Source organism: Rhipicephalus sanguineus, chromosome 9 (genome assembly GCF_013339695.2).
Source record: "Rhipicephalus sanguineus isolate Rsan-2018 chromosome 9, BIME_Rsan_1.4, whole genome shotgun sequence".
Lineage (NCBI taxonomy): Eukaryota > Metazoa > Arthropoda > Arachnida > Ixodida > Ixodidae > Rhipicephalus > Rhipicephalus sanguineus.
The window spans coordinates 53,671,137-53,698,393 of NC_051184.2; the positions used below are offsets into that span (position 1 = coordinate 53,671,137).

A 27,257-nucleotide genomic window follows, 5' to 3' on the forward strand; every position below is an offset into this window, starting at 1 on the left:
TCCTGGGCAGAAACTAACAACAGCGCAACGGGAATCGCTGGGTGCCCGTGCTACGCATGTATCCTCATCTTTCACAGTAGCCGAGCTGCATTTGGCGCAGGATTTAGAACTACACCGATTGCTACATAAGAACATTAGGGAGTTTTCGAATAGGGGCCCCAAGGTTTGGGGCCCCAAATCCCTTTGCGGGTGCTTGCTTTGGGTCAAGCAGGAGCTAAGAGTTTTCGGATAGGGTCTGCGGCGCTTTGGGCACTCCCCCTATTCTAGCTCACTCTGTAGTCTTGGCCAAGAGCCGTCGCTTTAGTGGGTGTTGTCATGTTTGTTTGAAGCAAGGCTTTTGGGGCAGGCTTTGGGGCTTCAGCTAAATTCGAGAAATAGCGTCCCCAACGCAAAACCCAAACGCTGCCTGGGTCTTGCGCATGCGCAGTGGCATCGAGGCTATTTCTTTGGGGCCCCTATTCGAAAACTCCCTATTAGCGCTGGATATGAACTACATTTTCTTTGCGTGTGTGTGTGTCTCAGAGTGTCTGCGGTGACTGGGGACCGACAACTGGTCACAACGGGTGATTAGATCCTGGTAAAAATGAAAAGACAGTAAAATATATAGCGGCATATTCCAGCATCTTTTTCGCGTTGTCAGTAGGATTTATATTTTTAAATAGTGTTTAAAAGTACCAAAAACCGGTATGTCGCGCAGCATAGCGAAAGAGCCTTGAAGCTGTATTATGTAGTCGGATCACTTTTTGCTGTACGTAGTCACGTAGTCTCGTGCTGTCATGCGCGCCATAAGTCCTGAAAATTAGAGTATGCATATTATCATCTATCCCCGCTCTATTTTGTGCTGCTTACGAGGTATAAAAGGAGTTGCACGATGAGAAGCGGCGCTGCCTTCGCGGTAACCAGTGGAACATGTCGAGCCGCGGCGCATGCGCGCGGAATGCACGCATGCGCAGCAAACCGCCGCACTCGAACACGAATCGCTCTCGCGCTCACTGTTTGCAGCATGGGTTGTCACTTGTGTTTACGACTTCATATTCGCCGCAGATTGAAAAATTCTGATTACAAATGTTTCTCGGCGTTTTCCACGTTACCGTTCCGTGATTAGACACTCCCACCGGTAAGCTTTCCGTTGCGCTAAAAAAATATGGGCACCATAAAAATTGGTTCTCGGTCCCTTTAACTACGTAGCGGCACCGTGCGCTTTCGCACCTCGGAGCAGTCCTCCTCGCGGGGCCTTCGTAGGAGTGTCTTGGCCTCCTCTGTCGACTTGGCGTCGTCCATGAGGTCTTGCCTAAGTGGAGAGCCTCCGTTGTCGGTGGTCATCGCGTGGTGGTGGTGGTGGTGCCCTGACGTCCAGTGACGCAGCCGGTTGAGCGCCTGCTGCGCCAGCAGCATCTTGGCTGACTTGCGGGTCCTGCGAGTCGCGTATCATGCCGTGTATGTACGGTATTTACACGATTGTAAGTCGACTCGAATGTAGGTCGACCTCCAAAAATCAAACGGCAAAAAAAAAGCGCGAGCACATTTCTTAAAGGAAATTTATTTAGGATGTCGCTGAAGAAAACAAACTCGAATTCTTGTGTGCAGAAGTGGCTTCACAGCAGTGATTTAAAGCTATACAAGAAAGCTAGCTTCGCGGCAACACGCGGGGATCGTTTTTACAAAAGTTTCCGCGGATTGTTGCGGGAAAATACGGCATAGACATAATACATAGACGAGAAAATACGGCATACGTTACAAGTGGAGCCGGAACGTAATGTCACAACCATACCACAGCGTGTCGGATTTCTCAATTGTTTCGGTCTTGGATGTAAGTCGACCCCCCCCCCCCCCCAACTTCGGATTTAAAATTTAGATAAAATTAATCGACCTATAATCGTGTAAACACGGTATGTTTTCACCATACAATCTCCTCGAAACCCTGCACTGCTGACTCTCCCATGCTTCTGTCAGGGTTCTCCTCAGAAATTTGTCAGAGGTGGACATAATAAAAGAGGGTCGGGGGGGGGGGGGGGTGTCACATTGTCACGTGGTCGTGATGGTGAAGAAGGGAGTAATCGGGCTGTCAAAGACGAAACTCTTTATTAAGCGAACTTGCCCAAAAATTAAAAATCAAAGTACAAGCAATACACGTTGTACACTGATAGCGGCAATCCCAGTCGTCGGACGTCGGTAATCTGATCAGCGGTAAAGCACGTCGACATTATTTTTTATACATGTGGCATCGAAGGTTCCAATCATATCGTTAGTGGGCGCTTATCAGAACAATCAGCAATATCACTAATTATGCACTGTACAATTGTAAACCCACCCCTTATGTAATCCACTCCCACCCCCACCTCCCTAACTTACGCAATTGAGCCAATCAAGACTGAGAAATTCGATGCCGACATGGATTGATCGCTTCTGAAAGTACACCGTATGACAAGCGTATATCATGTCGGTGTTGCGTGGACACTTTCGATCGCGATCAGGGCCGATCCGGATCAGGTGCACAAACCCGATCGGGATCAGGACGATCGCGATGTGCGCATCGCTCCCAGACCGCGATTTGGCTGCTGTCTGCGCCAAACTCGATCCGGATCAGTTTGGACCGTGTTGCAGGGACCGTTATTGATCGCGATCAAGATATCCGATCCGGATGTGGCCCTTATCGCGATCAAACGTATCCGTATGACAAACGGAAACGTATCCTAATCCGGCCTTTCTCTGTAAGCTTTATCCGGATGTATACTTAACTAACTAATGTACCAAATGTGACGGCTTAGCCACCTTACACCACATGCTCTGGAAGTGCCCTTCGACACGGGGCAATGATACAGCATCGGACAGCAAGGGGCCTCCGCTATAAGGAGTCCGAGCGTACAAGCATAACTTTGGGCTGTACAGAGGGCCCGCGATGAGGCGGTATAGGTCTCAGCCTGACTGTTCCATCGTGGGTGCGGCCCGCCGTGTGCTAGGGCACACGCCTCCGGACATTTTCTAATAAAGTTTTTCCAAACCAAAACAAAACCGGTATAAGACAATAACATTACCAGGACTTCGATTGCCCAACCCAAACAGTTAGGCACCGCGATGTATCAACACACCTCTTCTCGTGCGTTGCGAGGTTCGAGATCTGGGCCCTCCAGTCAGCGTCCGACGCCCACGTCCCTCTCGTCGGAGACGACGACGAGGCAGCCGCGGTCTTGTCAGAGTCTTGCACGGCTCGTCCCTTCTGGTAGCCCTTGTCGGCGAAGAACCGCGCGAACAGGCCCGGGTCCGGACGCGAGGCCAACTCGTACGTGATGCTCTCCGTCTGGGACTCGGCTGCAGCAGCGGCGGCGGCGGCCACGGTGCGGTCATGCTGGGTCGCGTGGCGACACCGTGGCTCGCACCTCTAACTTCAATCTACAACACTCCGTTTGTTTCGTATATGCAGCCACGGCGTTAACGCTTTACGTGTCGTACCAGAGGGGTGCTGGTGATTTTCTGTAGTCGATAGGCCTCAACGAAACGCCACTGATAGCTTAATTCCGTTGTAGCGCGACAAATGGCGAAGACACATTGACTATATATATATAGTCCGATACAACTTAAAAAGCCCGGAGTGGCCCCACCCAGACGACCGTAGCGCGGCAGCCGATCGCCCCCGCGACTAAAGATATAGTCCGCTGATGCACTGAGCAATGTGCTCCGAAGGTGGGGTCACCGGCGGTCCGGCTCATGACGTGAGTCATGAGTGCGCGCCCATTGGCGCAGGCTTGTGTGCATCCGCCTTTGCGGATGAAATTCCGCGGTCTTGTGAAGTTGTATCCGACTATAGAAAATGCCGGACTAACGCACGTACAACGCATCGCTTGTCATTTGTTTTCTCGTCTACGTCTTCGTCCTTTCGCGCTACAGTAAAAGTTACCGCGTACCGACTCGCCCAACTATTCGAACCCGGCAACCTTAGGAGCCCGGTGGCACTAAAACACTCTAACATAGAGTTTTGGAGGCGGCACCCCCAAGTAACTTGCGTACCCACGCTCTTGCGTTCTTTTGTACCCTTCCCGCTTTCTTCCGTTCGTCTGCCGCACCCAAGGAGACTACAAATACGCAAGGGCATCGGGACCCAATGGAAGGTGTCCCTGGCGCAAAAGCTCAAATTCCCGTGGTGTTATTGCAGTGCAGCGCAGCCACCAATGGCAATGCTCTTGAGAGGCGGTGCTGCCGTCCACTTGTTCGAGGCGCAATGCTAATGAATGAGCAACTTTACTGACCCCCGTTTAAAGGGTTGGGGGCAATGGGACAGAGGGTGAGGGGAGGAACTACTTGAAGTATAGGCCTGCCCTCAGCTCACTCCAGGATGGCCTCCTGAATGTCGGGCCTCGAGCTGCGCAAGAAATGAAGTGCTTCAGGAAAGGGGGAAGACGATGCTTAGGGCACCGCCACACGATGTGGTTTAAGTCTGCTCCGGAAGAGGCGTAGAATTTACAAGATGGAGAAGGGTAACTGGAGGGCTAAAGTGAAGGCACGTCCCGGAAATCGGGGGGCTGAATTTGCAATCGGAGCTCCTTTCGGCGACGTGTGTACAGGATTACAGCTTTCGAGCCGTGGCGCAATGCTTACCCAGCTCCCTGTAGAAGATGTCGCAGGCGTCGCCCTTCCAGATCCAGTCGCAGTGGGCGCAGCTGTCGAACAAGTGCCGGAAACCGTGTTCGCTGCCGACTCCTGCGAGCACGTGGACGACAGACGTTAACACTTTGTGGCACTGCCGACAAGATCGAGCGCTGCTCCGCAATTTTTTTCCCTCGCTCGCATTCACTCTATTCTGTTATCTTCCGAGTGTATCTCAGTGGTTCCAGAAATCTCCCGCTACGCGTTTCTTGGGTTGTCGGAAAAAAAACTAAAGCGGGCTCTCCCCCGTAAGCGCATTTGATGCGGGGAAGCCGCCTTTGACAAACCGCTTAGATGGCGAAGTTGCCCATTGCTATTGGTGGCAGCAAATCACTATCCGCCGAAACTAATCGTACTTTTCGCCATAGACGTGTTCACAGGGGGAGGGGGGGCTCCTAATCATCTAGGAAGGTGCAACTCTGCCACATATTTTTATTCAGTCTGACCTAACCCTGTCGCGTCATTATTAAAATTATCCGCAGAATTTGCAGAAAAAAGAGCGCCAGAAGACATTCAAACGACACGCCGTGGTGGAGGGCTCCGGCAATTTTGACCACCAGGTGTTCTTTAACCTGCACTGACATCGCACAGCAGTACACGGGCCTCTAGCATTTCGCCTTCATCGAAACGCGACCGCCGCGGCCGGGATCGAACCCGCGACCTTCGGGGCAGCAGCCGAGCACCGTGACCGCTACACCACCGTGGTAGGACCATGATATGAACTATCAGGCTAAAGGGATTTAGTGTTTCAATTTGGTTCTCCATTAACGTGCGCCTAAATATAAGCACACGAGCGTTCTTACATTTCGCCGGCATCTACTCTCGAGGGGACGCGGGAATCGAACCCGCGTCCTCGAGCTTAGTAGTGCAACAGGGAAACAAGGGAAACACTACAGCCGTTCTTCGCCCACGTGCCCGAAGAAAAAAGTAATGCTTGACACGCATTTTCTTGGCGCAATCACTGACGTCAATGCGCGAGGTCTCTATCGAACGATTGTAACGCCCGTTACGTCTGTGAACGCTGGTTAATTGTATCCCGGCCGTTTGCCAACGGCTCATGACGCAAGTGGGAGCGTTAAGTCTACGATAATGAGTGCGTTGATGCGTGTGTTGTTCGGCCAATCACCAGCTTAATTTTAATCCCATTCGTAACCTCCATCTATATGTAGAAGCAGCATAAATTGGCAATCCATTTACATAACGCTAGGAGAACACAGGCCAAAACCTATGCCATAACGAGATGCGTATATTACTTTGACGTTCTCAGTTTAGTCCAGTAGTCTCTAGCGAAAGTCTATTGCAGTATATACCCAATTTATTGCAGTAGCAGCTATCGAAAGAACCTTTCTCTAGCGGCCCGCATATGACTGTGTTTGTCCGATCTTTTTTTAACCTTCTGAACAAGTGTATTCGTGAGCTACATAGACATGAATGGTTTCAAGCATTTTTTTTTTTTTCGTGACGCACCCTATGCGGTCACTATCTGTTGAAACATAACCGTGAAACGATAGCTCTATGTTTCAGAATCGGCGTCCAGATTTTAGTCGTTTTCGAGATCGGTGTCGATATGCTGTTGAAATCCTGACGCATTCACAAATACTAATCCATATATGAGATATGGGGAATGCCGCCTTTCGAATGGCAAGGTTAGCTGATATTTTGTACAAGCTAACCCCCCCCCCTCCTACCTACTTCACTGCCCCGGGCCTAGCGGGACTAAACTCCGTGACTGTGGCCCGCTAGCTGAGGTGGGTTTGAGACCCCTGGTCTATTGCATTGTTGCCTATTATTGTACTTGTTCTCTTTCGGTCGCCCAGACATCACAACTTGTTCTGAGATTTGGTCGCCGAGATGTTGACACTTGATTCACCTATAATTTCCTTTAGTTCGCTTATTTGAGTCATTCACTGTTAATTCACACGATTTACTTGCGCACTTGTACTACTTTAATTCGCTAATTCGAATCAGATTCACCTTTAATTAACTATAATTCGCACGTGATTGATTAATTCACCTTAATTCCCATTTCATTCGTCTTATGCACTAATTATCAATTCTAATCACTTGGTATAGTCGTACTTGTTCTTTACACCCCCCTCCCCTCGGGCCCCACCCCGCAACCCCTTGAAGCTTCAAGGCGCGGTGGTTTAGTGGTCATGGTGCTCGACTGGTGACCCGAAGGTCGCGGGATCGAATGCCGGCCGCGGCGGAGACGAGTTTCGATGGAGGCGAAATGCTAGAGGCCCGCGAATACAGTGCGATGTATGTGCACGTTAAGGAACCCCAGGTGGTCGAAATTTCCGGAGCCCTCCACTGTACGGCGTGCCTATTAATCATATTGTGGTTTTGGGCACGTAAAACCCCAACAATTATTATTGTTACTTAAGACATATATATTCTCTCTATAAATATATATTACCTCTGATTCCAGGCCGTGCTGGGAACGCGTTCAGCGGCCTGTCATTGAACGCGTGCGCATTTGAGGCAACATCCGCGACTGCAGCTGGCGATGCAAGCACAGTGAAGCGATTGAAATGCGGGGATAAAAACGCACGAGCGATCGAAAAGTCAGTATGAAAAAACGAAAGAAACTGCGTCTTATGTTTTGAACGTAGCTCGCGTAGCGTTTTAGGGAAGACGCAAAAGGTATGTCTAATTAAGACAGTCGATCACTGGCGTAGCCTGGGGGATGCAACCCCCCCCCCCGAAATTTCAATTTAGCATGTGCGTATATACACGCACACATACAAACGCACGCAAGAACAGGCATAAAGGGGCGCTGAATCCACCCCCCCCCCTTCCCCGAAAACAATTTCTGGCTGTGCTACTGCAATCGATACAGTTATTCAGAAAAACAAGTAAGGATCTGTGTTTTCACGGCACATATATTACAGGAATGGGTACGACGCAGTCTTGTCCTCACGCTTGCGTGCACGAATGTCACGCCTATTTTTGTGTCACGTGGTGCTTTAAGCGACGTCATACACGCCCCATTTACAAGGGCGTCAAGCTTAAACTCAGTTTAGCGTAATATTAAGCGTGCTTTTTTTTTTAGCATTAAACGAATGTATGCTGAAAAAAGAGGCGCGGATTCGAATCCCGGTCACGACGGTCGCGCTTCCTTGAAAGCGAAACGCGAAAAACACCTGCGGACTTACGTGAATCTAATAATGATAATTTCTTGGGTTTTACGTGCCAAAACCACGATATGATTATGATGCGCGCCGTGATGGGGGACTGCGGATTAATTTCGGCCACCTGAGGTTCTTAACGTTCACGTAACTCTTAAAGGGGCCGAGAACTGATTTTTCTTGACCCAGTTTTTTACGGTGCGACAGGAAGCTCACCCTTCGTAGCGTTTGTAGCTGCAGTGGTTTATCCGAAAAGCACGTAGTTATTTTATAAGCAGTATTTTTCGATCTGAAAGGCTCCAAACACGCATGGAGGCTTGCTCCAGCAACGCTGAGAATTGATAGCGATGCCGCTAGCCCTTGTCAAAGCTGTCGTCGTTCTGCTTTCGCAGGAGTTACTGTAACTACGCTTAACCACCTTTATTTTGAGCTTTCCAACCATATTTGAAAATAGCAAGCTGTTACAATGAGATGTGTGGCTTTATACACCTTCCCGGTATTTGTACAGCGTTGTGTGCGCCTGCGCCCAAGGTTGCCTGCGCCTGTGTCATGGATGGCTTGTCCCGGCGTCGTTACTCTCTCGATACACGAGCCAAGCCATCAAAAACGTAACTGTGCATATGCACGGCCGCGCCGAGTAGCAGCGCGCGTCATTTCTGAGACGAAGTGTCGGAGCAAAACTATGCCGCTCCAAAATCTTAGCGACCTGGAAACTGCGTGCACGGTTGCATGAGCACGCTGAAAAGTTGCTCAGGACGCGCTGACGAGCATGGGATCATTACGTCACGCGAAGGCAGCGCCACTTTAATGCATACTACTAACACAGGCCTATATGTACATTATTATGGAATAATACATTTTAATATAAAGAAGCGAACAATATTTCAATACTAACAAAAAAATCGTCGACCGCGTACAGCAATCAACGGTCACGTGGCCGTCTTCATCGGATCATTCATGTTTTTGCCGCCAGAGGCGCCACAGGTCATTTTTCGCGACTTTCAATTAAAAAATAAATATATAAATCCATCTCTCACGAAAAAAACTGGGTTGGTTTGAGTCAGTGCAACGGACAATCTTTACATCAGTGGAGTCAACTCATTTCATATTCTGGGCAGTTGTCGGTCCTTTAAGTTCACGGGTGTTTTCTTGCATTTCGCCCCCATCTAAATGCGGCCGCCGTGGCTGGGAGTCGAACCCGCGCCCTGGAGCTTGGCAGTGCGTCACCTTGCGTGCTAGGGTACCACGACCTGTTTACCCTGATTTACGTGCAGGTCTGAGAAACCACAAAATGTCGAAATTGATTCGGAGTCCGACTATACGGTTGGCCATGCAGTCGTATCTTGGTTCTGACTCGTAACCCCAAAAATGTAACTGAAAATGTTGTTTTCACAAATGCTTACACGAATGAAACGCCCGACTTGTCGGCGACGTATCCAGAAACTCACAGGGTCCCTTAAGCATTCGCCTACTCGAAGGCGAAAGCCATCTTTTTCTTCTCGGTAGATGCATTGATCATCGCCCGCCCCACTTCGAAAGATTTCTGCGCCTAAGGTCGTTTTGCACTGCCTCCAGGATCAGACGCATTGCAAGCTTTCTGCACGCTCACCTGGTTTCGCACTGCCTCCGGGATCGGCCCACCTTTGATCAAACGACACTGTCATGTGATGACGCCATCGTGTGGCGTCATGTTATGTGACGTCATATGAGATCATGATGACGTTAAATACTTTGGCGATCTGTGACGTCATGTCGCTCCGCCTCCGGGATCGGTCCACATTTGATCAAACGACAATACCGCGTGATGTCATCATCTCGTGACGTTACGTTACGCGATCTCATTGTGACGTCACGATGACGTCATCGCGTGATGGTTTTTTGCATCACTCGTCTTGACGCCGCCGACGCCGACGGTAAATTTTCGCGTTTGATAAGGCATCTAAGGTTTTCGCCTTATAGGGCTTTCGCTTTCCACGGTAGACAGTGGCGAAACGCGTTGCCGGCCTATATGGTATCTTCGAGAGCATCGCCACGACCCTGACACTGACCCGCAACTTTCATGATAACCTTATCCTCCTCACAAGAGACGAGACAGTGAAGAGCTGCGCAAACGGAAACAAAGTGTGCGACAATGTACAACGCCGTAAACGCAAGTGGTACATGTAAGGCGGCGCGAAGATAAAAACCGAGAGTCGACAATGGAGCCCTTTAAAACTCCATTTACGCTGAGAAGACAGTTCTCAAACTACGCGTGCCAAGAAAGACAGACTTGACAAGATAAAAATAAAAAAAAGAACGCGAGTACATTCGTTTCCGTGTCGTCGTCGTCTGCAAGGAAAGGCACCGTCTGCTGCAGCTATGGCGCTACCGACGGTGGCGTCATCCGTCGTGATGGCGTGACGTCTTTTTTCCCGCGCTGGCATTGGCGCGCCAGTCGCGAGTTGGCACTGAATTCATGCCCTCCATTGTGTCGCATTTAGCTCCTTTCTCGGCGGTTGGTCCATGTACGAGCGAAGGAGCTGTGTACTCCCGTATCCGCGTGCACGCTGCGCAGGTCAAAAACGGTTTCGTTCGTTGCCTGTGCCTTGCTGGCCGCGGGTGGCGCGGACACGCGAATCGCCTGCGCGTGATGTTGCGCAGTTTGTCGCCCCTGTGCGTCGAGTCACGTATGCGCAGCAGACACGCATGGTTAGCTATACTCTTTCGTGACCACACGTAACGGTTGGTTAAGCACTGCTTGTTGCAGCTAGCTCTTCCCTACGGAACACCCAAACGTGTGTATCTATCTATCTATCTATCTATCTATCTATCTATCTATCTATCTATCTATCTATCTATCTATCTATCTATCTATCTATCTATCTATCTATCTATCTGTCTGTCTGTCTGTCTGTCTGTCTGTCTGTCTGTCTGTCTGTCTGTCTGTCTGTCTGTCTGTCTGTCTGTCTGTCTATGCGATGTCTATGGCTTTGTCTATGTCCATCTGTCGTCTGTGAAATATATACAGCTTTTCGTTGCCTCTGCCTCCCCGGGGCCAATGCCGGAGATGATGCAATAAAGACCAGGCCTATTCTTCCTGACAGAGGCTACACGATCAAGCAAGGGCGGCGAGTTCGCATCCAGGTACAAACGCACGAGGTTCACCCTGCCCCCCCCCCCCTCCCGCCGCGGAATATTACATTTTGCACTTGCATGTACATATAAGTGCACATAACTAAACACGCTCGAACATAGGCGTGCGCAAGGGGGAGGGGGGCAGGGGGGGGGGGGCGCAAAGTCTGCCCCATACTTCGACTTAATAGGGAGGGGGGGGGCGCTGCGATGAATGTTCGCCCTCCTTGAAGGGGAACCCTGCGCACGCCTATGCGCACGAACATACATAAAGCAACCCTCCCCCACCCACCCCTTCTCCGAAAGAAAACTTTAGCAACGCCCCTAATATCATCTTGAAGGTTAGTACTAGTGAGGTGTGGTCGGGAGTACTTGCGCTGTCAATGTGTGCGCGAATGGAGGAGTGAAATTTGCGCCTAATTTTCAAGATGACATATTGCTAACTAGCAAGTTCTTATAAGCCTCTAATATTACTGGATATCACTTCGATATCTAGCAGTTTGCCTACGAGCTGGAGTATATATATATATATATATATATATATATATATATATATATATATATATATATATATATAATATTACGCACGTTATGGTAGTAGTGTCGCTCTGTAACCGCAGCAAAACCGTATACACCCATCCATCATGTAATAGTGTACGGCCCGCGATTGGCTGATCACCGGCTCGAGCGAGCCGGCAGCAGCCAATCGCTCGCTCTTGCCGACCACCGTTGCCACCATGTGCACGCGCATCCGCGAGCGCGAATATAATGAAAAAAGCCGGCGGAAAAATGAAGACGGGAGCAACCACGATCCGCGCAAGAGACAGGCGACACCTTTTCTTTCTGCGCACCTCCCGCATGTACGCACATACAAGGTGTGGCGCCACATCTCACATGCCGCACGAGGTGTCTCCATTCTTCTCGCAGTGTCACGTATCTCAGACGCGGCGGCGACAGGTACATCTCCGTTGTGCGTGCGTATCAAAGCGTAAGCCTAAACCGCTACCTGACCGTTAAGGGAAGCGCGCACATGCGCCGCGACACGTGACGCCTCCTAGCGGGCAAAGGAGAGGCAAGAAAAATGGCGGGAAGTGGGACGACGTCTGTTCGTCGGAGCCGCCGCCATTGTTCTATATCGGCTGCAGCTTCGTTCTCGGGTGTCGAGGATGTAATAGAAGAAAGACCGGCGCTCGCTGGTCGTCCCTATATAGTGCCGTGTGCTCTTGCACTTTGGCGGGAAAAGCGTAGTGCGCAGTTAGAAAGGGATTGAGAAACTCAAGGTCACGGTCGACGTGCCTCGCTGAAGCCATTCCATGATGGCTTATCGCACCGTATTCTTGACAAATCTGCATAAAGCGGATGCGTCAGTAACTGCCGCATACTTCAGCAATTTTAATTAGCGGATGTATTCTGTTCTGGACACGTGGTACGATACAGGAATGAACCTTGCGTTAAAAGATTTCTAAATTTTCATTACAACAGTGACAGGTTTGTTTTGTATACCGCACTATCAATGCACAGATAAGTTGCAAAAGGATGCAAGATCTAAGACACGGTGTTTAGAGAGACGATGATTGTTGGGGGTTAACCTCCCAAAACTTCATCGGACGTCATCTCGGGCGTAGTTAAGATCTGTCGAAAAAGTCACGCCATATCCACGAATTGAATGATCTTAGAGGAGCTTGCTCGGAGATAATCGGGTAACCCGTGAATCCTCCGTACAAATTCCTCTATCTTCATATAAAAACGTTACTACGTTGTTATATATATACACAGTATATACGCAATGCTTCTTGGGTGTTCATGCTGAGTAGCGGTAGCGAAGTGCTCTGAGTGAGCTCCCGGCGAAGAGAAAGGAAGCGCGCCGAGAGCAAGCGCTGTATATGGGTGCGGCTCTCTAGCGGTCACCTGTCTAACGAGAGCACGCGCGGAGTGTGCAGCGGAGTGCGCGCCATCTAGTGAGCGCGCTTGAATCACCGGAGAGAGCACAGCTGCGCCTCTAGCGGGAGCAATGAGAGCTAGCGGATACGGCGCGATGGACAAGGTGCGAGCATAAGAAGCTTGGCGAGCAAGCTCCTAAAAGGAGGTATGCGTTCTACTCAAAAGCGACCAAAGATGGCCACAGACTGAGCTCAGCAAGTTTGAATGAATTAGCCAGCAGAAGGTGGGGCGCGGCAATATTATACTTTGACATCCGTTACGTCACACTGACGTACCGGTTCCGGTGTTTCGGCGAGAAACTTCATAAGGACAACATTCATAGAACATCGCTTTTTCTCTTCGTGTTTAAACTACTATACTGTGCAATAAACTAAGAAATACAGGTTTCAGAGAAATAAATAAGTCTGCTGCTTGTTCAGATGCTCCTTTGTGTGTCGCAAAACTGAAGTTTGGTTTTATTAAGCATACCGAAGCCGGCTGGCAATTATGTCGTTTTGAAGACAATGCGATTATTAGTGAAGTGAGGACACTGAGCTGTAGCGGCTGTGAAGACATTGCTGCCATTTAGGATGCTTGTGTGCTAAAACTGCTAAATGTAAAATCATTATATGAAATTTTTCGAGTTTTGCTGGTACATGAAATAAAAGAAAGAAAAAGTTGTTATAAATGTCAAAGAATTCGCGATGGCCCGTCGTATTGTCCCTTTACGATAACGTGCTTTATCGCTAAATTATCGACTTGTAATGTAATTGATAAAAATGCTTTTCGTAAGCGCTTTCCTGAGCTTCATTGTCTGTTAGCTGCATGGTTAGCTGGAGAAGAACTGATTTTTCAATTTGTGTCCATGCGTTTCGAGTTGTCGATGAATTCGCCCTCGCGCTGCGAATTGCTTCCTAGTTAGCTCAATTGGTAGAGCGACCACCCCGGAAAGGCGTTGGTCCCGGGTTCGATCACCGGACCAATACGAATTATTCGGCAACTAAGAAGCGGTCTTTCTGAAAAATCCGTATGGATTTCCTTTTGGCTTCGTGCTACAAACGGGTGGTCGTCAATTTTCCTTTCTTAACCTTTCCGCCACCTTGCGGCATTCTGCAGAACTCATTTACAATGGTTACCCGCCACGGTGGTCTAGTGGTTATGCATGGCGCTCGACTGCTGACCCGCAGGTCGCGGGATCGAATCCCGGCCGCGGCGGCCGCGTTATCAATGGAGGCGGAAATACTGGAGGGCCCGTGTGCTTAGATTTAGGTGCACGTTAAAGAACCCCAGGTGGTCGAAATTTCCGGAGTCCTCCACTACGGCATCTCTCAATCATATCGAGGTTTTGGGACGTTAAATCCCGACAATTATTATGATTTACAATGATTAGCTGTATTTTCTTCATTTTGACTTTGACGCATTTATTGTTTGTGTCCTTCCTGAGAAAATCCCTAATGGGATTGGCAGTATGTGCTAAATAAAAAAACTAAATCAATACAGCGGCGGTAACGTCCACATTTGCACGATGGTATTTTTCGCGACGAACGTAACAGCATATCATTGGTGCTCACGGTGCGTGCGTGCTACGAAAAAAACGAATATAGAGGGCGTATTGCGGTATCTTTTTTTTTCCCGGTCGACTGAACACCATAAATATGCACTATCATCAATGAACTTGACGGCAAACATTAGACAGAAGTCTGTCTGGTTGGGTAAGTAAACTGAGAGTTAGGAAAACACGTAATAACCCGACGTTTCGGAACCGGCTTGATTCTTTCCTCAGGGGGGACTGCGGCGACTTTGCAGCGGCGTCCTGAAGGCACTCTCGCGGCCGTCAATGGCCCCACGCATTACCGCGGAGCGTAGCCCATGCGCATACACCGGAGGGAGGGTTCCGAGGGAACGGTTGATGTTTTGAGTGGTTCGCTGAATGTGTCACGACTCCAGTAGTAATATCCTCCTCCACTTGGTTTCACTTTCAAGGATGGCCGTTCCGTTGAAGACGGACGTGCCGGCCGCGATGTCCTGGATTACTCCTCGTACCTCTCGCTGACCGGCGCCCCGTGACGGACTCCTCGCCCGCTATGCCGTGCGCCGCTCATCGCCGGGACCTTCTCCGTTTCGTCGGTGTTGTGCACTGTGCCTCTAGCTGTGTTTCGCGGACCCGTCCCTGAACTCCCGTGACCGTTTCCCAATCTTTCCTGTCCTCTTTTCTCTTCGTTGGATGGATGTGCTCCTATCACTTTTCTCTCTATTTTCCTACTATTCTTTTATTCCCTCCTTACCCCCCACCCCTACAAGGCACTGCGCCGTGTCGCCTATAGGCAGACAGAAATTAGGTGCCTTTTTCCTTTCCTGAATAACCACTGAAGAAGAAGAAGAAGTCTAGGCGTGTTCGGCGACGGCGCTGCACTATTTGTTGGATTTCCGGACGCCCTTGACGTGTTGTCTAATTCGTTCGGGAAGGTTTTTGGTCTCGCCGATGTACGATGAGGGGCAGTCGGCGCATGGTATTTTGTATACGACGCCGGGCGCCCTGTCCTTTGTTGGTCGGTCTTTCGGGCGGGGAAGGAAGCGGCCCAGCGTGCATGAAGGCACGTGCGCGATGTGCACACCTTCTTTTCTGAAAATCCGGGCCGAACGCCTCGCTGGCTCCCTGGACGTATGGGACCGACACGCGTTTTGGAGAGCTGTCCGTCAATGCTGGCTGGGAGTCGCGTGACCTCTCTTGCTCTGCGCGGCGGGCGACGGATCGAATGAATTTTTTCGGATATCCCTTTTTTCTGAGGTCCGCAATTACGCGAGCCTCTTCTTTCCGGCGTTCCGTGTCAGTGGAGCATATCTTTTTGGCTCTCTGGAGTAAAGTGGTCACAACGGAGTCCTTGTGGGTGGAGGGATGGGGCGAATCATATTGAAGGTATCGGCCGGTGTGCGTCGGCTTCCTGTAAACGGAGAAATCCAAGTCACTGCCCCTTCTTGCCACCTGGACGTCGAGAAAGGGGAGGGTGCGGTCGCGTTCACACTCGACCCTGAACTGTATGGCTGGGTGAACGGAATTTGGGTGCTGTCTGAAGTTTTCAATTTCAGATATCTTATCAACACAAAGGCAATCGTTCATGTAGCGAAGAAAGAGCTTGGGTCGCGGCGAGAAGGAGCCGAGTGTTTCTTGGCCAGCGTTGTAACATTTCTGCACGCATCTGCAATTCGTAGTGTCTTGCAAGAAGTGTAGTCCCCGATTGTATAACTTAGCGCACTACTATGTGTGTCGCAGGCTCTCGCCTTATTATGTCTGCGACTGTACCATAGTGACAAAACGTTTGCGGAAAGCGCTGTGTAGCTGTCCCTTGTCAACACCAAGGAGGTTTTCCTTTTAAGAGAATTTTATTTCCGGATCTATCTTACATAACTTATTGTGTACACAAAAGGATATACAATGTTGTTCATGCGTATGTACAAAGCAAGCTGTTATGTACAGCGAAAATAACTTATTTGTGTATGCAGTGATGCTCATGTGTTTAGAATTATCACAGACGGTTAACATATGCGCAACAGAACACTTTCACTGCTTCGAGAGCACGCGAAGTGGAGGTTTTGTCTGTAGGCCTTATTATTAAAAGCCTCCGTGCTTTCTCTAATTAATTAATAGCTATTGTCTGTGAACGTGGGCTTATGAATCGCGGCAACGATGACATAAGGAAGGCTTGCTGGCATTCTTTGAGTTTCCTTCGTGTCCTTTAATTTAATTTCTTCGAACCTAATGTGGATACAGGGCGCACGTACTAATATGGGCATACAGCTTCTCAGATTCATGGCAAGTCCATGGCCCCTGTTTTTCTTGGCACATCGTAGGCACTTTCACGGTATCTATCTATCTATCTATCTATCTATCTATCTATCTATCTATCTATCTATCTATCTATCTATCTATCTATCTATCTGTCTGTCTGTCTGTCTGTCTGTCTGTCTGTCTGTCTGTCTGTCTGTCTGTCAGCTTGGTGAAACATGCATGGCGTGACATGAGTGTACAACGAACGTGAATAACAGTTCATGACATGAGGGCATGCATGTCATGTACGACGCGAAATAAATAACACGCTGTTGCGCGATGACATGGTGGTCGTTTAATTGCCTTGTAATGCACCAGAATGTGCATCACATGACGTGGGTGTATGGCAAAGATAAATGACAGGTCATGAAATGAACGACATGATATGCATGTCATCTATATCGTGACATCAAATTCTGTTGTTGAAAAACATCATTTAAGAAAAACTGTGTAGCTATTGGTGTAGTTCTAAATCCTGCGCTGAATTCAGCTCCACTACTGTGAAATCTGAAGTGCGTAGCATGGGCACCCAGCGATTCCCGTTCGTAGAGTTCCCACTGCTCCTCTTACCAAACCGTCGATGACGTCAATGTTTGAGGTGAGCACGTAAGGATTCCCCGGCACGAGTAGAATCTTGTTAGGGAGATTCGCAAACCCGGTGTGCCACATGTGCGCTACTTTTTGCTGCGCTTTATTGACTTCCTGCTTGTTACGGCAGTTGAGATAAGTGTCGTGTGCAGCGAGCTCCGTCAGGGTGTTTCCTTCTGCAGATGTAGCGACGACGGCGCCGGAGAAGCGCCGGTGGGAGGATCAATCGCGCGCTTGGCGACGCTCTGCAGCATGTTTCTGAAGTGTTTTTAGCAATTTTAAGTTCATTATAGCGATTACTTCTTGGTCATTTCTGTTAATTATGTTGCTTTAGACGTTGTTCGTTTGTTTTAAGCCGGTTTTGAGCATTGCTAGCCTTGTTTTAGGCCTGTATTGAGCACTTGATTTTGAGCGTGAGCACGCCACCTGATACGCATGGACCCCTAAAGTGCTACGCACTTAAAAGCGAAGAGCGGACAGGCGAATAAGGCGCGCACAGCGCGACGTAACAGCTCACATGCCGGAGAGGAGGAAACTGGGCGGGGCAATTGCCTGCATACCTCTGTAGTTACGCCTGACACCATGAAGAAAGGGGGAAAAAAAACTACGAGCAAGCGTCATGTGATTCGCTAGCCTCGGCAAGCCAACCTCCTCTGACGCCGCCTATCTCGACCACTCCGCGTTGCCTCCTGGGTAGGATAAGGCACCCGCAGCATGTCGCAACCAGTACGAGCCGACCAATAGTAGCGCTTGCTTATCACGTGACCAGGGCCTTTTGCAGCGAAGCTGTCTTAGTCTACCCTGTGCCGTCGTCGTAGTGGTAGTACTAGTAGTAGTCGCGTAGGTCATGTGACCAGAGGAGGAGTGAATGAAGAAATAAATAAAACAAAAAAATCGGCAGGTCCCACGTACTGTGGGAATCGATGTTATGCGAAGGCGGGAAGGTGACTGTGGCGTAATTTTTTACGTTGAGTGAAACGTTACGAAATGACGCTAAAGGTATGTGCAAATGGTACAAGGACGCACATATGTTGAAGAGTCGCACATGTGTTACATAACCAGTTGTTCACATTTGCGTAACGACGCCAGCAGCAACGTGGGCATTAACAACATCAGACGCGGCAAGCCGATATGTAGTGCTTATACTTGTCCGTTATGATGGAGAACGCACGCACGTTTCACGAACCCGTGTGCATGTGTGGTTCTTGAGAGTTCTCTGGTAGATGGCGGCGAACGGAATGTCTTTGTTATTGTAACTGATGCATACGCAACGCAGACCTCACCGATTCCGCTGCTTGTCTGTGCTCTGTGTCTGGCGCACAACGAAATGGGATGCGGCCTACGTTGAAGTTGCGCATCACCGTGTTATATATTCCCGCGCCTCCACACCTGCGCAATGTTTGAGGCCCGTGTACTTAGATTCAGGTGCACGTTAAAGAACCCCAGTTGGTCGAAATTTCCGGAGCCCTCCACTACGGCGTCCCTCATAATCATATCGTGGTTTTGGGGCGTTAAACCCCAGATATTATTATTATTATTATTATTATTATTATTATTATTATTATTATTATTATTATTATTATTATTATTATTATTATTATTATTATTATTATTATACTACGAAATGCCAGGAAAGCATTTCACGCCATTGCCCGAGCCCACAGGCCACTTGACCTCGCTTCGTCCAATCAAGTTTTAGCGCGCGTATTTAAAAATCTAGCGGCGGATTTACGACACCCATGTGATCTTGCTAGCCAATCACATAGCTTCGCTGTCCGAAGGTTCTCACGACGTGGGGATGGCTGAATATTTGTTTTTCTCCAATAAATTTACTGGGCTTCAAGATTGTCACGTGACGCTCCCTCCTATAGTTTGTTTCCTTCTTCCGTGCACTTATCGAACAACTCGCACCTCGGCTTGACTCCTTGTTTGCCGATCGCAGCGACTCCTGGCTGTCGGTAGCGCGTCCCATCGCCGCTGGAGAAGGGGGAACCGACGGCGACCGGAGTTGCTGCCTGCCGATTGGTCGCCCCTGCTGGTGACGTCCATGGTCGCTGTTGGTCCCACCGCCGATGTTCCTCGCGCGCTCAGTGTCCGCATGTGACCCGGAATTCTGCACGCAGGGCACACCGTTAGCCCACCACTGTTCGGTGTGCAAAGCACTTCGTTCCCATTTCAGGACGAGAGTTCTGGTGTGTTCGCAAACTTCTCGCCATGTCAGCATCACAGGGTCACCAGAGGCATAAACGTAACCTGCTTGGGCGCGGAGCTCAGCCATGAAACGCAGAGGTAATATTGAGCCAACCAAACGTATTCTGCTTTTATGCTAGCGTGAAACTTCGCCAGTGGCGTAATCGTTAACACACTGCCGTATTAAAGTATTCTTTTCTTCACCAAAAACACTCACGGAACACGAAGACGTGTCCATTGGACACTGAGGTCGAAGCGTTGCAATAATTCGTTACGAGCGTCCAACAAACCCGTGTTACGCAAATGTCACTGCGTACATCCGAATCGCTAAGGCTCACCAGCGCACTAGTCCAGTCAGCGAAGCACGGTCAAGTTCTTCGACAGCTGGAAGAGTCATAGAGCGAGTGACGCCTGAGGCTACACCGATCTGCGGCGCAGTCATTGCTTGAGCCCGAAATAGATGTTCTCTTGCACACTGGACCACAACGCACAAGAACGTGTGAAATGTGAAGAAGCATTACAGCGAAAATGTTATGGTCAACCGAAAACAACGGATGCCGGAACGTCAGCCTATATAAATAAGGCTTATACATCCACGTGTCTGTTAAATATCCCTTCACTGGTGGTGCGTCTGGCTGTATGCGCTCACCAGCTATACCTTTAAACGTTTCCACTGGCCAAGTTTGTAGGCCTGTGTTAGATCGACGTGCCTTCAGTCGTCACGCGTCACTGCTGACGCGTTTGCAGTTTAACATTAACGCCGACGTAGCCCACAATACTCGACACATCGCGTAAGCCGTTTGTTATTCCAAAATGCCCCGAGGACGTCTTGTGCGCGAGTCCTTTCTCACGTCGCGTTCTGGACGTTATATTATCACCTCTGTTTGACGCGGCTATCGCGAAGACAGGAGAATGGAGTTATAGAATAAAGAAAGTTAAGCTTGCAACCATACTTCCGCAAGCGTCAGTTCTAACACCTGAAGTATGTTTATCTAGTAGTAGGAGCCGTAACTTTAAAAGGACTGCACCGCGCGATGCTCGTGGAGTAATATGTTTAGGGTATAACTTCTTGCGCGCAGCTCCCGCGACGTTTGTTGCGCTTACTGAGTTTAAAACCGAGTGCACAGTAAGGTCACTCCTTCTGGTGTTGCCCTTTCGCAGGCGCTGCATGGTGTCCGCTGCATGGAGCGAGGCTCACGCGTGCGAGGGTACACAAGTCCAATATGGCGGCTGTACCAGTGCGTGGGCTCAAGAATGGCGGCTACGGACCTTACCTTGGCAGCCATGTGAGCTACAGTGCTGGTTCCGCATTCGCGCTTCGAGTCCTGGGAGGGAAACGAGGTCTTCAAGATGGCCGCCGCCGCCACCGCTCTCCGCTGACCACGGTACGTGGTCTTCTTGTTCTTGTTCCTCCTGGTCGATGAGCGCTACCCACTACTAATGAGATTGGTCAATATGCAGATGATGACGAACGAATGTGCATGTAGAAAGAAGTTTTCCGGAATAATAATAATGTTAAGTGCAGTGATAAATTAAGTTATAGGTCGAAGAACAAAATATACGTCCATCGTGGATCTCCTCTTCTTTCTCCTTTGCGAAAGCCTGCCCGTTGCGACTACCGAGGCTGGTTACTCCTGGCAGCTGCAGCAGTCGTCGCTGTCGCAGTTGTAGCCATAGGCATGCGAAGGGTTCTCCATTTGTGGGAACGAATTCTAACCTCCCCCTATCCTCCCCCCCCCCCCCCGTTGGTCGATACGCGAAAATGAAAAAAAAAATTGCGAGACTTCCACTAGTGGCGCAAGGCTAGAACCAATACCGGAGCTGGGTGCCTTGTTTCTCTTAATTTTTCTCTTGCCTTCTTCCTCTCTTTCTATCTCTTTCTCTCTGTTTCTTCCATCTCTTTTTTGTGTCCGCTTTCTCTTTCTCTCTGTGTCTATTTCTTTCTCTGTCTTTCTTTTTTCTCTTCCTTCCCTTTCTTTCTCTCTATTTTTCCTTTTATCTTCCTATCTACTTCTTTCTTTCTCTCTCTCTGTGCTCGTTCTCTCGCCCATCCCAGTTATTGCGTCCCACGCCGGACAAACCGGCGCAGCGGGGGAGAGCGCGCACCGGGAGCACGTGTTCGGGGAGCGAAGCAGTAGATGAAGTAGAGAGCGCGCCGACCGAGTTATTGCGTTGCATGCGTTCACGATGATAATATAGGTTTGCCGAGCTTCAACAGCTCTGCTGTTGAAACAAGTGGTGACGTGTTTCTCATAGTGGCCTGTCTTTGGTCCCCGGCATTTCGGGGATCGAGATGGGAAGCGAACTGATGTCAGAAACCTGCGTGGCCGTAAATTTGCACTTTTAACAATGACGGGACAGTTCCGGCTGAGCAAAGCTATGGGGCTGACATGACGCTCCCCTTAAATTATTGGGGGGAGGGGGGGGGGGCAACCCCCCTTTCCTGTGCGCGCACGCCTATGGGTCTAGCGCTAATGGTAGAAGAAATACTAGCAGTTCTAGTAGTTGTATTCGAAATGGCTTATGGTGCGGACAGATATCAAGAGGAGTATTTAAAAAAAGTTTCGTAAGGTCGTCGACCTTTTAGCACACAACGTGCTAAAAATTTAAGCACACAATGTTTTAGCACACAACAGCTTTAGCGCACAGTGTGCTAATGTGCTATTTTCACACTATTGCATCCACAACAATTGATTCTTCTTTCTAGCCGGCCTCGATCTTGAGAACTGTTGTTCAATCAAATATCTCGGCTACGTGCGCACAGCAGCGCCTATATGGAGCATGAACAAGGTAAATGCGTACCATGTTCTGGCATGTTAAATCCATCACACGTTCTTGTAGACGGGTGTTATACCACCGTGGTGGTTGGTTGAGTTCATTTCTCGTCTTGGATAACAGCACCATTCCATGACATTTGACAAGGAGCTCGTGGGCATTCCTTATCGCCTTTGATCAGCACAACTGTTTCACCCGAAGTATCATTGGTCTCGTCAAAAAAATTAGTGACAACAAGACTATTGTATCACCGATATACTGTACCACATGTATCTGTATCGTTTCTTATTAGTTCTGGGTTAACCTAGGCTAGCGGGTGTTGATCCATTATTAACTACAGCGCTGCAGAAGCACTTGCTTTCCACATCCTTTATAGTTCCTATGAATCTGTGATGTATTTGCGGGCCTATGCGTGCGTATAGTTCTCGCATACAATGATGCCCTCGATACAATAAGTACACTATGTTAAAAAAAAAGAGAGAATGCGCCTTCCGAAGGTTGCTTCAGTGTGGATTACATTTTCACTGCCATCTTGCAAAGGAATTCTCGCTGCACTCGTAGACACTTTGTTTCCTGTTCTACTTTATCGTGCACCGTGCTTGGAATCTTCTTGGAATTTTTATTGATTTTTCTATTATGTGCATGCCGCCAGACCTCGGTTAAGAAAAAAGAAGCTGTTTCGTGCCGTGCTCGACAAATGGCCGCTTGTAGCGCGAACGCGGAAACGATTGATCATTGTTTTGCGGTGTTCTTCTGGAACATTCTCTAGAGAGCACTTTATAAAAAAGGATTCAGACATGACGCCCATATACTAAACGCATTTACTGCATTTCGGAGAAATCCCTACGACCCACAATGCCATGCTCATGCTTGTCCATGCCTTCTCAGCGTTCGGTACAGTATGTAATATGCGGCATACACGCTGAATCAACGCAAAACAAGCACTCGGTAACTTCTTCCGGGAATCCACTGCTTACGTTTGCACTATGCTTATGGCGCAAGAATTACCACTGGATTGAATGCCTTTGGTGAAAGACTGCAGCTGCTGGCCCGACTTTCAGTCATGTTCAGTTTTGCAGTGCTTTCTTTTTTCTTACAATATATTACGTACATGTAATAAAGAGAAAATAAAAACGCCAGGCCTGCCTGGGACACGCAGCGCAGTCACAGCGTAAGCTGGAGGAACGGCCTTCATAGAGTCCGCTGTAAACATTGTTAGGAGTCCACTGAAAGCACACTTTTGCGAGGTGCCCACTACGCCATAAATCATGATTTTGCGAAGTGGCGAAGTACTCACTACGCCTATGTGAGGCAATGAGCGCACTGACGTAATTGCACACTTTGTCGATGCTGTGGCCGCTGATGATGACATGTGTGTGAGCCCTTTGTAATGGGTTAGAAGCTTGAAAACATCCACTCGTAACGCAATTTACATGGTGTGACGCCTGGCGCGAGTATATATATACTCTTCTGCCACGCAATATTACGTCTGCGAGCATGATTTCTCTGCCGACATGACGCCTGTGTAGGGTGATTTTGCGAAGAAGATTCAATAACTGGCGTGGCCCTGTGGTAGAATACCCGACTGCCAGGCAGAATGCGTGGGTTCGATTACCGCTGCAATCCTTTTTTTCTTTCCCACTGCGGGCGACGGATGCAACGGACACCGGCTGCGCCGGCTAACGACGTCGCCGCTAAAATCGGCTGTTGTGAGCTCGTAACAGTTTACTCTTTGAAAACGTCTGTGTGCGCCATAATTGGTGGAGAATCGAACAACACGCGCCGAAGAACCTTGTTTCAAGTCCCACCGATGGAGGCATTTTCCTTTATTGAGCGAATCTTACGCTCACGCTCTGTATGCGCATTATTAATCCGCAAGGTAGCCACAGTGGTAGTTTTATCGGCTAATGTGTGGCGCTCCTAAGCTTGAGGACGCGGGTTCGACTCCCGGCCGCGGAGGTCGCATTTCAGTGGGGACGAAATGCAGGGACACCCGTGTGAGTGCTCGTTAAAGACGCGCGAGCTCGTCAAAATTGACCCCGACACACGTCTTCGACGTGCATATTTATCATATTAGAGGGAAAGCGTTAATACGCTACGTCTCCCAAGGTTATTCATTGCGTCGCAATGACCTTGGGCCGCCGGAGCGCAAGTAGGGGCAGGCGCGACGTCATGCCACGTGATGTGCTGCGGAGAGACGTCGTAGCTTCGCCTGTAAACGCGTGCTAGCAAACGTGTGTAACTCCTCTAGCGTTTGCTGTAGACTCGAGCACAACTGCGACGCCACAATTAAATTTCGACCACTGTGTGGTTTCATCATCACATTTGCAATAAAGCCTAACTTTAATGACACACTATTCGCAAAACCAAGCCAAAGATACCGTTCGCTCGCGATAACTGGGTTTACAAGAGTGAAACCTGAGCCAATTTTTGTGACGTGCTTGCGGCGGCGAATAACGCAAAACTCACCCAGTAAAGATGCAGCTACGGGGGCGGGGGGGGGGGCGGAGCCTGTTCCCTGAGAAAGACGTAACCCTTGCAATTCAAAGATCTCAGCGGCGAGCACAATCGTCGGTCGTCGATAATCTCATCGTTGCTGAAACACGTCGGCTTTTATACATGAGTGACCGAACGTTCCAGCGCTATCCGTGGTGCTCGCGTTAGCTCCAGAATAAACTCAGTTACTAGCATCGTGCGCGCAATCTTTCCGGAATGTTTAAGAGAGTCGCATAGGTTCCCAAACACCCCGACGCGGTGCCTGCGTCGAGTGGTGGCTATACCTGAGAGAGAGAGAGGAAATCTTTAATAATTTCCGGCACACTGCTGGGCTGCAGCTTCCACCCAGGAGCTAACGCAGAGATTGTGTCTCCCGGCAGCTTCATGGGGCTGCTGGATCACGCAGAGTTGCTGGTCCAGGCCAGAACTTAGCAGCGCACTCCGCCAACGCACCCGAAGGCCTTCATTGTAGGCCGCGACCCCAGTATTGCTGATTCATGCTGGACATGCCCATAGGATATGATCAAGCGTGGCTCTGGTGTTACAATACTGGCATAGATTACTTGTGTATAATTCGTCATAAATGGGGTTCATGATGACGGCTCTGCGAAATAGGCGTGACCCCCAAAAAATGCACTGCCGAGGCTGTGACGTCAGCCTTTGTATTCCCATGCGACAGCCCAGAAAGGAGGTATGGACCTCCTTTCTGGACTGTATAGACCTTTCTACAGAACATAAGAAACACCTCCTCTCTGCGCTGTCGCACGGGAATACAGAGGCTGACGTCACAGCCTCGGTAGTGCATTTTTGGGGGGTCACGCCTACTTCACCAAAGACAAGAGGGAATTATGGCGGCGTCCAGGTAGCCTTCTGTGAATAGGTGTACATGGCCCCCTGTTTACTTTTTTTTCGTTCCTCACAGTACAGCTGAACGATCGCAGCGCCGCATTTCCCTATGCCAACAATAGTAGGAAACTACATTACGGACGAAACAATCAAGGTGTAGCGGCGGTGATCGCGTGATTCTCGGGAGTTGACGGAGGGGGCACGGACAATTGACTTCCTTCGCCGCGGCACACGCTAAGCTCGCGCCGCGGCCAGTTTGTTCCGCGTGTATGCGGAGTATGTACATCTGGGTTGTCTGGGTTCCCATACACATCGCGCGACTGCGCAGTGAGTGTGGCGTGATGCCGCGACGGCGCCGACGCCGCACCTGTGCAAGGTTGTTTCCTCCCACCGCGGTCATTGTAGTAGCGTCATCTAGTACGCGCCGGCGCCACGCTTTTTCTTTTTTTTCAAATTGCGCGTCGCTCGCTGATCTCCTGACGCACGCGCAGTGTGCGGAGAGGCCTTGTACAGGTGCGAGACGGAACTGTTACGTTACGAAATACTACGGTCGGTTACAACCTGAGCATAAATACAAGATCCGCGCTCCCAGAACTTCGGCACGCCTGCCATTAATCTGTGCAAGAGTCCTGCCAGGTGGTTTCCGTTTACAGTTTAACTACTTTTTAGCGTCTAATGTAAATACTACGCGTACTAAAGATTAAAGGTTTGTCATCCCTACGTAAAAGAATTGCGTTCGGCTGAGCAGTGATGTCTGAATCCTTGCTGAAACTTGGCAGGAAGTTCAAGTTTTCAAGTAAAAACCAGCGACACTAACGTGTATGTATGAGAAAACCCTCTGCCTGAAGGGCGTCGTACGCGCTTGATGTCATAGAAGTGAGCAGTAGAAAGACTGGATAGAGCGTGTATGCAAATTCTCTCTGGGTGGGGCAGTTGCGACTGTGGGCGGTGTTTACATATATTCTTAGGTCGTTTGGAGTTGGGGACCCAAGAAATTCGTGAGCCGTCATTGCGCATGCACAGAACTCACGCTGAATTTGTGCTCTTGCGTTCGTGTCGTCCCAAGATCCAAAAAACGAAAACTAGCGTAGATCACCAAGGCGTCTTGCGTCGTCGGCGAGGCGACACAGGCGCATTGCGCCTCGCATAATTTTAATTTACCCACGTGTGGCGTCCCGTGCGTTTGACAGAGCTCTTCTGCTCCATTTGAACTTAAGAACAGCATCGTCCCCGGCGCTGGCAGAACAGGTCGCGGTGGCTCTCGATCTCCGGGACGGGAGCCGGCCGCATGTCTACACGGATTCCCGGGCGGCGGTCAGGGCCTTCGCCTTGGGTTCGGTCTCGCGGGTTCGCCCTGCTTTGCGGCAGGAACGTCGTCCCCCACGTCATCACTTGGTTCCCGGCCCACATGGGGCCTCCGGTCTCCCCCGTAGTTCCCTCCGTAGCTTGCGCGCGCGCGCGCGTGAACTCACACACCGCGCCGAGGAAACGTCGCTTGCGGACGCAGTCGCGGGACTCCACAAGGACTCGCTCCACGCGTTCAGCGCGATTACGAAGCACTACCAGCTCGGCAGGAGGGTCTATCCTCAGCCACGTGCCGAGCTCTCTAGGTGCCAATCTTCAACTTTTCGCATGCTGCAGAGTGGGTCCTATCCCAACCTAGCCAGGGTCAGCAGGTACGCGGACTCGTTCGAGCCCGATTGCGGAGATCCCTTCTGCACTTCAAAGCGCAT

The 27,257-nt window shown here is 49.7% G+C and overlaps 1 protein-coding gene across 1 annotated transcript; it reads right to left on the reverse strand.

Annotated features, from left to right (window-relative positions):
- Positions 1-1,176: 1,176 nt before the first annotated feature.
- LOC119405533 (uncharacterized) lies at positions 1,177-27,257 on the reverse strand. The gene is made up of 6 exons (XM_049419430.1): positions 27,184-27,257; positions 20,682-20,820; positions 19,151-19,330; positions 4,594-4,735; positions 3,090-3,309; positions 1,177-1,414 (listed from the first exon to the last, which is right to left on the reverse strand). The coding sequence occupies exons 1-6, from the start codon at positions 27,255-27,257 to the stop codon at positions 1,177-1,179; spliced, it is 993 nt and encodes a 330-aa protein (XP_049275387.1).